General features: G+C 40.4%; 1 protein-coding gene across 3 annotated transcripts in view; it reads left to right on the top strand.

The window, feature by feature from the left end:
- The window catches only part of ppp1r37 (protein phosphatase 1, regulatory subunit 37), a 28966-nt gene extending 20453 nt beyond the window's left edge, over nucleotides 1–8513 (top strand). For all 3 annotated transcript variants that reach the window (XM_089013399.1, XM_089013401.1, XM_089013400.1), the window contains 6 exons: nucleotides 564–676; nucleotides 2271–2412; nucleotides 2508–2674; nucleotides 4018–5257; nucleotides 5344–5425; nucleotides 7331–8513. In XM_089013399.1, the coding sequence (XP_088869525.1) occupies nucleotides 564–676; nucleotides 2271–2412; nucleotides 2508–2674; nucleotides 4018–5257; nucleotides 5344–5420 (1739 nt within the window). In that variant the 3' untranslated portion in view covers nucleotides 5421–5425; nucleotides 7331–8513. The remainder of the gene's footprint in view (nucleotides 1–563; nucleotides 677–2270; nucleotides 2413–2507; nucleotides 2675–4017; nucleotides 5258–5343; nucleotides 5426–7330) is intronic.
- The last annotated feature ends 2654 nt before the right edge of the window (nucleotides 8514–11167 follow it).

An 11167-nucleotide genomic window follows, 5' to 3' on the forward strand; every position in this document is an offset into this window, starting at 1 on the left:
TTCTAAAAATGTTCAATAGCTGCAGCCATAATCGGAATGATCATTAGGAACTCATACATAACAAGACCTTCTCCATCCTAATCGTTCTGTAAATGTAATGATAATGTTGTTGTAAAATCTCAAATATCCATGTTGGCAAAAACACTCCGGTATCTCTTTTGATGCGTGTGAATACAAAAGGGACTCATGAGCTCATCAGCATCCAAGAATTCAGTGCCCACATATTTATTCAATCTCCATTTATGTAACCGATGCACACAGAACACAAATAGATCTCTCAGCTGGAGACTTGAGTCGTGGTTGATGAATATGAATGCAGACGCTAGAATTTTATCATTGCCATCTGTCTGAACGGTTCATCCCGAGTTATTTTTGTTGGGGCGATCTCTCTTTTTTAGAAACCTCATTTAGCACTGCCTGATTTGCTACAATGTGTTGATGCGTTACAAAACAATATCTTCATGCTCATGATCCTTTCTCACTTGGATGCTGATGCTAATGACAATTTTTTCTCGCTTTAGATGAAATGACTGTATGTGTGTGGGGTGGGGGTGTTGTCACAGGTTTGGCCTATGTGTGCGAAGGACTAAAAGAGCAGAGGAAAGGCCTCGTCACATTGGTGCTATGGAACAACCAGCTGACACACAATGGCATGGGCTACCTAGCTGCTGCACTGGTATACACACACTCACACGAGCTTTGTTAAATTGAAAGATGACAGCAAGACAATATAATGGAATTGACTTGACGAGTGTCATGAAACAATGAAGTGAATCGCTGGATAACAAATGACAAAAACCCACCTATTTAAAATTGCTTTTTTTGTGTAGCTCTATCTCTTGTTTCTATTTATAATTGTATTATATTTATTGTATTTTTATTTTTTATTTATTATTGTATATATGCTTGTCTGTGACTGTAAAGTGTCCTTGAGAGCTTTGAAATGCGCTTGAAATAACATGTATTATTATTATTATTATTATTTAAAAATGTAGTTTTGTCTCATCTATCTGAATTAGTTCATTTTATTTAAAGCGCATCTTGGCAAAAAGGTGACATCTTAAAAGCATGAGTGTTCAGTAGCATGCAGCTCACGCTACTTGAGGAAAACTAAATTCATTCGTCTTGTTTGTTTTGAAGAGTGGCCTCATCCTCGTCACATTGATGCCGGCCAATAAGGAGCTCATTGTTTTGCCATTCCTCATTTAGACTACACGGAATGCCTGCTTGTCAGAGCAGCGCACGAGAATCAAAACAATGGCTTCAGATTCGGAGAATATGCTTTCTTGTTACTCATCCAGTTACGAATATGATTCAAATAGTTCTGAAGAAGAAAGCATACATGTTTGCAATCGATTAAAGAATTTATTCCGTGTCATTTTGAGGCATCAGGGGTGGGAAATGTCACAGCCAAAAAAGGCAGAACATGACGACAAAGCCGTGCAAGGAATTAATCTGCCCGTTTCCACAGGCTGATTAATTCCTTACGTGGAGCTTTGTCACCCTCTTCTGCCTTTTTGTGGTCCTACACTACATTTTCAGACCAAACTACAGCAAAATGCATTGACGTGATGGAAGGACTGCGACATTGTGTCCTTTTTTCGGTCAGGGGCGTTCCTTCAGTGACGTAACATACGGACTCATCACCAACTCAAAAACAAGACTTCCGGAATATTCAGCGCAGTCTTAAAACGTAAAATATAGCTATATGCGGTGGAATCTTTGTAAAATCCGCTCAGTAGAAGTCATTTGAAGACATTTTACAAATTATGGACATAACTTGTCCGGAGACGTCGGTTGTCCTTTAAGTAGACACCAATAAGAAATATTGTGCTAAGTCTGTGCGCTTTGTCTTCTCCGTAATATCATGTAATATCAAAATAGCACAGGATTGTGTAGTATATAAAAAAATAGAAAATGTTTATTTTATGTATGAATACATTCCTTGACTTGAATTAAAATTGCTGATATATTAGAAAAATAGATTTTAGTCAAGCAATGGTATTTCAAAATATTGCAATTTAGAAATATGCTCCAATGTATTTTGGTTTATTTCAATCAGTTTTGTATACTTCGGCAATCTACTTCAATCGGGCCCAATCAATTTTAGAATTTGGCCCTCCTTTTCAGACATAAGGGGGCCCCCTTTTAAATTTCCCACCTGCATCCCTGCAATAAGATTGCTTCTCAAAAATGTTCAACACTGACCTATAGTATCTCTCAATTGTTTGATGACTTGTTCAGCGCTTGCTTGTTTTACATTCCCTCAGCCTTGCACCCAGAGTCTAGAAACACTGAACCTGGGTCATAACTCAGTGGGCAACGAAGGCATCCACAAGCTGAAGGATGGACTGATCACCAACCGCTCCGTGCTCAGACTGGGCCTCGCCTCCACTAAACTGTCCTGTGAAGGTGACAAATAAAGGACATTCCGAGTTTTACAATTCAAGGTATTTGTGCATTTTTTTCACCCAAACGTGTTTCTTCTCCCCACTTTTCCGTTATAGGGGCGGTAGCTGTGGCTGAATTTATCGCCGAGAGCCCCAGGCTGCTACGTTTGGATCTGCGAGAAAACGAGATCAAGACAGGTGGACTGATGGCGCTGTCGCTTGCCCTGAAAGTCAACACCTCTCTTCTGCGCCTTGACCTGGACCGGGAGCCCAAGAAAGAAACTGTGAGCATTTGCTCGTGAATAATTAACAGTTTGTGGAAAGATTAACTATTGTGTATTTAAAAAAAAGGCCATGACACGAAATAGATTCACATTGCCTCTGTTTTGTTGTAATACTTTGTAGTTTTTCTAGTTGGAATTCAGCACTTTTACTATTTGATGTTCTGATTCTTATTGGATTAGAACATGAGTCTGAAGATTGGATTCCATGCACGGTCTTGATTATTTATGCTGCTAGCATACCAATTGCTGTGACATTACAATTGCACCGCTCAAAGTAAAGACTAAATATCAAAGAAAATATTAGTGCTTACATTCCAACATTATACAATGTGTTTTTGCTTTTAAAAAGGCAGCGGTCCACTAACCTTTTTCACATGTAGACATATTTAGTAAGAATCAGCATTATAGGTACATATTGCCAGACTTGTGCAAAAATGTGTCTACTCCAGTTCCAGGGTTTTTGTCATTGTCACATGAATTCCAGGACTCACAGAATATTGAGTTTTAGGAGTACAGAAACATCCAATACACCGTTAGAAACCTTAGACTCTCTTCTTTCATCAGAGGAAAAAAAGAGTTAATTCCTAAATTATATGGGTCTCGAGTTATATGAGCTTGAAATGAGGGAGGCTGTCCAAAATACAATGCAACACCTACATATTGGTTTATATAGCGTTTAACAACAGCAGAAGCTGTAACAAAGCGCTAACATGGGAAAAAAGGAAATGCTGTCCCGTTGTGGAAGCAAAAAAAAAACATGGTCAGGGGTGTGAATCGTGCTTTATCGGCATCCAAGCAAGAAAAAAGAAAACCCGAAATTATTCGGGAATGGCGCTCTACGTCATATTTTCAATTCCCGAATAAATTCGTGAATGGCAGTGAATGAGTTAAGTAAATGAAAGTGTTATGTTTTTTTTCTGCACAAAGATCACTTCACCTCCAGTTAAAAATATCACCCACCGTTTGGTATGTTAGCCTGACTGAAATTTTTAATGTCTGATTCAATTTTTTGTGCTGGCATATAATTGTTTACCGCCACATGGTGGTCCACCGTGGAATTACTCCTAAAATAAATGGTATTCCAAACTAAATAGAGATTGGTGGGCGGTATGGATTGGATTGGATTGGATTGGATTTGCCTTTATTCGTCTCGCAGTGGAGAAATTTACATTTCACAGCAGCAAAGTTATGAAAGAAATGAAAGTAGAAAAGCAACTTTGTACTGCTACTATACCTAATTCACCACAGTGGTAAAAATAGGTGCAAAATATTGAAATTGTGACTTTGAGAATGAATCTTTATATGGTTCCGTTACACTTTGAAGACCTATTTTTATCCTCCAGGTGAAGAGTTTCATTGAGACCCAGCGTGCCTTGCTGGCTGAAATCCAGAATGGCTGCAAGAGGAACTTCGTCCTGGCCAAGGTGAGGGAGGAAACGGAGCAGATGATGAGGCAGTCTGCATCCATGGCTGAAATTGCCACCGAAGACGGGATAAGAGAAGAAGAACGAGATGAAAGCAATGATCAGAGACAAGGGGCTCAAACAGGAAGCGAAGAACAGCCGAGCAGCGAGGCGAAGACAATCACCGAGGTGAGTGTTTCTCCGTTGAACCTAGACTCCGACTCCGACACTGAAGATGAGGAGGAAGTCATCACGAAGACCTCGCTTGATCCAAACGCGCTCCAAAGTCCCCCTCAAAGTGAAATGGTCGCACCCACGTCGAGCCCCTTGCAAGCTTCCCCTGCGCCCTCAGCGAACATCATTTCAGAAATCACCGTCACCGACAGCCCGGTTGCTCCAAGCACACCTCCCTCTCCGGGCCGCTGCATTTCCGTCTCCAGTCCCGGGCGGGGTCACAAGATCTTCATGGTGACTCGGGTGGAGAGTCCACCAGAGGCTCAGACAGGCGCAGTCCACCCACAGGGGCCATTGAAGGAGACTTCAGAAACCATTGCCAAGCAAATGCAGCCGACGCATGAAAACTTAGATGGCACCAAGTGCACACTCGAGCCCAGTCGCGACCAAAATGTAACTGGAAGCGGTTTTGAACCGCCATTGACAAGTCATCAGTCACCAGTCTTGAATTTAAGCCCTTTGTCTGCTCAGCCTGCAGCCCCCAAACCAGATACCCCCAATGAAGAACTGAAAGACCCTTTTCCAGTGGAGGAGAGTCAAGCGGCGCTACTAGAACCCGCAAGTGACGACTCCGAAGATGAAATCCAGACCTCAGTATCCACGCCGGACCTACAAGATTTTGAACATCAGGATGATATCATAGACACGAACGCTAGTTCCTTGCCCGTGACTACAAACGACAGCCACAGTCTAAAACTGCATGAGGAACCTCATCAAACTGAGCGAGATGGACAGGAAGTAGTAGCACAGCCCGTCCCCACCGACCAACCGACATCCGTCACCGCCGTCCATCCTGAAACGGAGGACTCCAGCGAGGAGAGCTCCGCCGACGAGGGTGAGCCAGAGGTCACCAGTTCAGTTTTGCCCAACGGCTTGAAACCCGAATTCTCCCTCCACCTCCTCGACGCCGATAGCCCCAAAGCTGGCAGGTGTGTCATGGAACACGGTATGTGCGTGTAGAAGCCATGACACTTGATACTCGGAATGTGTTAATAAATATTTAATGTGTGTGTTTTGTTGTTGGTTGTGTAGTGAGTGTGAGCTGCACACAAGACCTGGAGGAGCTCCTTCTGGACGCCAGTTTGGACACCGGTAGAGACGCACCATGAAGAAGGTTTGTTCAGTGAAACTTAGCATATAAAGCGGCAAATACACACATCGCCAAACACGACTGAACTAGATCATATTGGAGAAAAAAAATGTTTTTGTTTAACCGGATGGCGGATGTTAGCTGTTTTAAATTTGGCTAGAATGGGCTGATTTTTTTTTGTGTCCGCAATATTGTAATACAACAAAAATAATCAGAATCGGAAAGCCTTTAATTGTCCCACAATGGGGAAATTTACAATCTACTGCAGCAAAATTTATTATTATTATTATATTAATATAGTACTATTGTCATATCGTATCATATAATATATAATATCATATAATACAGTGATACCTCAGCTTACAAACGTAATCGGTTGCCAGAAAGTGTGTGTAAGGCGAAAAGTTCGTCTGCCAAACATTTATTTCCCATAAGAAACCATTAAAAATGAGAATAATCCGTTCCCAGGTCCCCATAAAACATAATTTTCTACTAAATAAGTCTTTAAACTACACAAAATATACCTTATTTTATGTATAGTAAATGTGCTATTGTATTATAATTCAATAAATAAACGGTACTGTCTCATAAAGTCGTTTTATTTACCTTTGTCATGGTAATTGTCAATGGATGGTAGCAGCGGTCGATTTAGCATACTGGTACTGGGATACTAAGTCACACAAACGCACACCTCGTTCGTGTTTTTCGATGATCACCTTCTTATTCTCGACCGTAATTTCACAAGAATGCGAGGATATGTTATGTCATCTTTGGCTTAACACTAGCCTGTGGTGGGGTCTTTTTCGGTTCCATAATAGCAAAACTATCCTTGATAACAAACCACGTGTGCACTCAAAGAAAGGGGGTGTGGAAAACTAGTCCGCCAGCCACCGTGGCGCTCCGTGTGGTTTGGTTCGTTTGCCGAAAACTAGTTCGTATGCTAAGATTATATTCTCGCGTATTTAATGTTCATAAAGCGAAAAGTTTGTGGAACAACTACACCAATCAAATTGGATGGAAATGCCCAAACACTGCAATCTTAAAGGACAACCGTCGTCTCCGGACAAGTTTTGTCCATAATTTGTAAAATGGCTTCAAATGACTTCTACTGAGCGTATTTTAATAATATTCCGCCGCATATAGCTATATTTTATGTTTTACGACTCATGCTGAATATTCAGGGAGTCTTGTTTTTGAGTTGGTGACGAGTCCGTACGTGACGTCAGAAAAGGACCGCCTCCTGACCGTAAAAAAGACGCATTGTAGCATCTTTACATCACGTCAATGTATTTTGCTGTACTGTTTTTTTTTTTTAACCGTGTGTTACATCCAAAAGCCGCCAGCAGAGGGAGTCCAAGCTCCATGGAAATTTATCAGCCTGTGGAAACGGGCTGATTCATTCCTCACCGGAGCTGGTCGCCATTTTTCTGCCTCTTTTTGGGAGAGACATCCCCCCCCCCCCCCCCCCCCCCCCGCCCATTTGCCTCAAAATGGCCCAAATAAATTCTTTAATCGATTGCAAACATGTATGCTTTGCTCATCAGGACTATTTGAATCATATTCATAACTGGATGTGTAACAAGAAAGCATATTCTCCGAATCTGAAGCCATTGTTTTGATTCTAAAGCAAGGCAAGACGTCTTGGCGTGACGTCACGAAAATGCCCAATTCGCAGCTCAATTTTTTTGCAGATTTTGGACACTTTAAGTCATTTTTATTGGTGTTTTGCATTTGACTAAAAATATCATACTGCGTGTTTTGAGTATTTTCGATGCTATAAAACGTTTTTCTGGTGTCAGTTAAAAAACAAAAAAGTGACGTCGGTTGTCCTTTAAAGCGCTATATGTAAACATTTCAGATTCTCATCCTACTTTTCACCTCAGCTTCTATTCCACAAAGTTTTCTCAGCCAACTTCCTGTCTTCCGCAGGTCCGGTGGGGGCAGGACAGAGTCAAGAACTAGTCCTCTGTCTGACCTTAGCAAATCCAGGCATCTCTTCCTAAGGACGCTCGAGTCAAAAACGCGCAATGGAAATGCTAACTATCGAAGCGCGCACGCATTCACATACACAAATAATGAAAAATTAAATGAACATGACATCACTACAACCACTGGAGCGTGGGGTGGGGGGGAGACCAAGTCACCATGCTGTCATCACATTTTATATATTTTTTTGCAATTATTTCCAATGGCAACAAGGATGGACGGGTGCAAAAAGAAAAACACTAACCAAAGACCAATCGGGTATGCATGTGTGCGCGCGTGTGTGGTTGCAGTCAGGAAAGCTGTCAGTGCTAGCTTGGCCAATAATAACAATTATGGACCTTGCTGATGAGCGCACCCCCTGGCTTTAATGTCACAGCACTGCATTCAGTGACCATGAAAGGGGGTCGTTGTTTTGTCATCCTTCTTCCGAGTTTCAAGGCACCTGCGCCAAAGTGATCCCGCCTTCCGGTTTTCGTCTTGTCTGGTTGTCACTTTGGACCCTCAGGAATGAACACAAACCAAACCTGAAGCCACAACCCATCAGTGCTTGCTTTTTCAGGTTGCTCACATCAATAAATCATCTCCTCTTCTTCCTTTTCGTTGCCCTTTTTTTATTCTTTATTTTTTGGGGGGAAGTCCTGCACCTTAGACAAATCATTTGTATTTATTTGACGAGTTTTTGGGGATTTATCCAGCCTTTGCTCCTTCATTTGTTTTAAAAGCCCACCCGGTTTTAGATTTATTTGGGGAAATACTTTTTCACCGGGCAGGGGGCATTGGGAGGTAGGTAGGTTTGGAGTGATTGACTTGTTCGGTAGCAGTCGGGGTGTATTCTTGAAAAAGCAAATAAAGTTCGGTCATCCGAAAGCAAAATGTCACGTGGTGCCGTTGACGCGAGTTGGCCGCTAGAGGGCACTGCTCCCAACACGCTGCTGCTCGCCGAGTCACATGACTGCACTAAGTAAAACGCTTCTCGTTTTGCATCTCCACCGTTTGTAAAAATGCTTTTAATTTTTAGATATTTTTCATAAATTGTTAACTTAATTCAAAAATCTGCTGGTAATCACAACGATATGTATGGATGGCGAAATTTGGTTCACTCAAATAAATGCATGTGATGACTCTAGTGTTGACTTTGAATTATTTTTCCCGCGATTCACATCAAAGTGGGAATACCTACGATTTAATTGATAATCTGACGTCTGTGCTGTGTTATTATTAATTTCTCGAGGTTCTTTCGTTGTGTAGTTTTTTTACCTACAATATATCAATCAGAAATTAACATGTGTGTTTTATTTTTATATATATATATACATATATGTAAACCATTGGTGGACCAAAATAACTACAGTAAAGTCTCGTTATATCGATATCGGATATAAATAACAACATCAATAACAATAATAATGATATTATGATGATGATGATGATGATCATGATGATTATTATTAAATAAAAAATAACAACAACATCAATATTAATAATAATAATACAGTAAAGTCTCGTTATATCGATATCGGATATATCGATAGTCCCGGTTATATCGATACTATTTCTATGCACGCACGGAGAAAATTACACGCAAACAGGGTCGGATATATCGATAGTCCCGGTTATATCAATATTTTTTCGGACTCCCTTGAATATCGATATAACGAGACTTTACTGTACATTCATCACAATCATTGAGAATGTTGCACAAGTGTGTGAAACCTTTTGAACCTATTGATGTGGTTGTGTTCACAAGTAATCAATCGGATTTAAGATCGGTTAAGTGAGAGAGTCGGCACATATCTGCCATTTAAAGTGCTGCTGATTAACCCCAAATGTGGTTTAAATGTTTTAATAGTCTCCTGAATCTTTTTCTTTTTCCTTCTTTGCCGATGTTTTTTTTTTTTTTTTGCTAACAACAACTGGTACGTATTTAGAAATGATCATTATTTCTACCATGAACCGCAGCTGAGGAACAACATCCCCAAACATTAATGCTGCCACTGTTGTCCTTCACAATCGAAATTAATTTTAGGTTTTGAATAGTGTTGGGGATTACAACCAAAAAAGTCAATCTAAATTTTCTTGTGGTTTTTTTTTCACATTTTCTCCACATCCCCTTCGGAGATTTGTTTTTATGTTTTTTGTAAAATGGAACCACGCTTTTCCAACCTACGAGATAGTAGTCACGTGTACTAAGTAAGTCAGTACTTACTAGAAATTCCTGGAGCTCCTTCATTGTTGCTGTTGGCCTCTTTACGTGTCGTGAATTTTAGAGGCAGGTCCACTTTTGTGGGTAGTGAGTCATTTCCAAATGTTAATTACTGTCCTCGTTGTGGTCAATGGTGTATTTAATGCTGTGGAAATTCAACTGACTGATATTTTTTACATTTATACATTTTGAGAGTCAATGTACAACACCTAAATACTACCACAACACAATGCAATTGGTGGTATTCTTTTCCTGTTGTGTCTAAAAGGGAAAAAAAGTACATACTATACAACTCGTCTCATGCACCCACCAGGGGGGTGAGCAACATGGCGAGCGATCAAAAGTGTCCTTGCTGGGTCTCCGGGTGGGCTTAGTTGTACTTCAGGAATGTGACAGCAGACTGGAGAACATTGGGGATTTATTCACAGTGTCAGACCCCATCTGACCTGTTGACACGCAGTCCACTGGACGGAAAGCAAAGCTGTCGCTTCACTCCTGGGAACAGCAGTGGAATACTCTACTTGGACATGTACTTTTGTATCAATGGCCACGGAAACAGAAACGCCATGTTCTGAAAAAAAACCTCCCTAACCTAGAAACAAGCTTTTTCATTTTTTACTCACTGACCCAAGACACCAAGAAAGCAGTTCCCTGTACTGTACTTGGTGATGTGATTATGTAACCATACAGCACATTGAATTTACATCAGGACTTTTTAGCATCACTCCAAAAATGACATTAAACACATATGTCTATTAAAAAAATGTGCTTATCTATCTAGCTATGTAGCTAGTTTAGTTACATTTTGGATTGGATTGGATTGGATTTGCCTTTATTAGTCTCGCAGTGGAGAAATGTACATTTAACAGCAGCAAAGTTCTGAAAGAAATGAGAGTAGAAAAGCAAAATACAGGAGCTGCTGGAATTTAGCTAGCTAGTTACATCAAATGAATCTAACTAGCTAGATCTAGTTAGATCAAATGAAAGGTTAGCTAGCTAACTAGCTAACCTTTCTTTCAATCAATTTCTGGATAATTCCTACACATCCTCCTTAATTCCTTCGGAACATTTCCAAATGTGAAACTTCCTGAAATGGAGCGTCTTAAGTAACATGATCGTGACGAAGCGCTGAAACAAACATTGCATCTATTCTTTAATAAAGAAGTAAGTAATAGATGCATTGTCTCAGTTCTTCCAACAGGTAAACACATCTACAAATTTCAAGGGTTCTTCGGTTTAGTATTGCTAACTAGCTAGCTAACTTGCTTGCTAGCTAGCACGAATAGATGGAATGTTTGTTTCGGCGCTTCGTCACTATCATGTTACTAAAGACGCTCCATTTCAGGAAGCTAGATAGCTGAATAGCTAGCTAGCTAGCTAGATAGATAGATAGATAGATAGATAGATAGATAGATAGATAGATAGATAGATAGATAGATAGATAGATAGATAGATAGATAGATAGATAGATAGATAGATAGATAGATAGATAGATAGATAGATAGATAGATATGGATGGATCTAATTGTTTTTATCAAAAATGGAGTCCAGGTTCACAACTACAATCAGCACGTTTG

This window comes from Hippocampus bargibanti, linkage group LG14 (assembly GCF_051943395.1).
Source record: "Hippocampus bargibanti isolate YZ-2025 linkage group LG14, ASM5194339v1, whole genome shotgun sequence".
Taxonomy (NCBI): Eukaryota; Metazoa; Chordata; class Actinopteri; order Syngnathiformes; family Syngnathidae; genus Hippocampus; species Hippocampus bargibanti.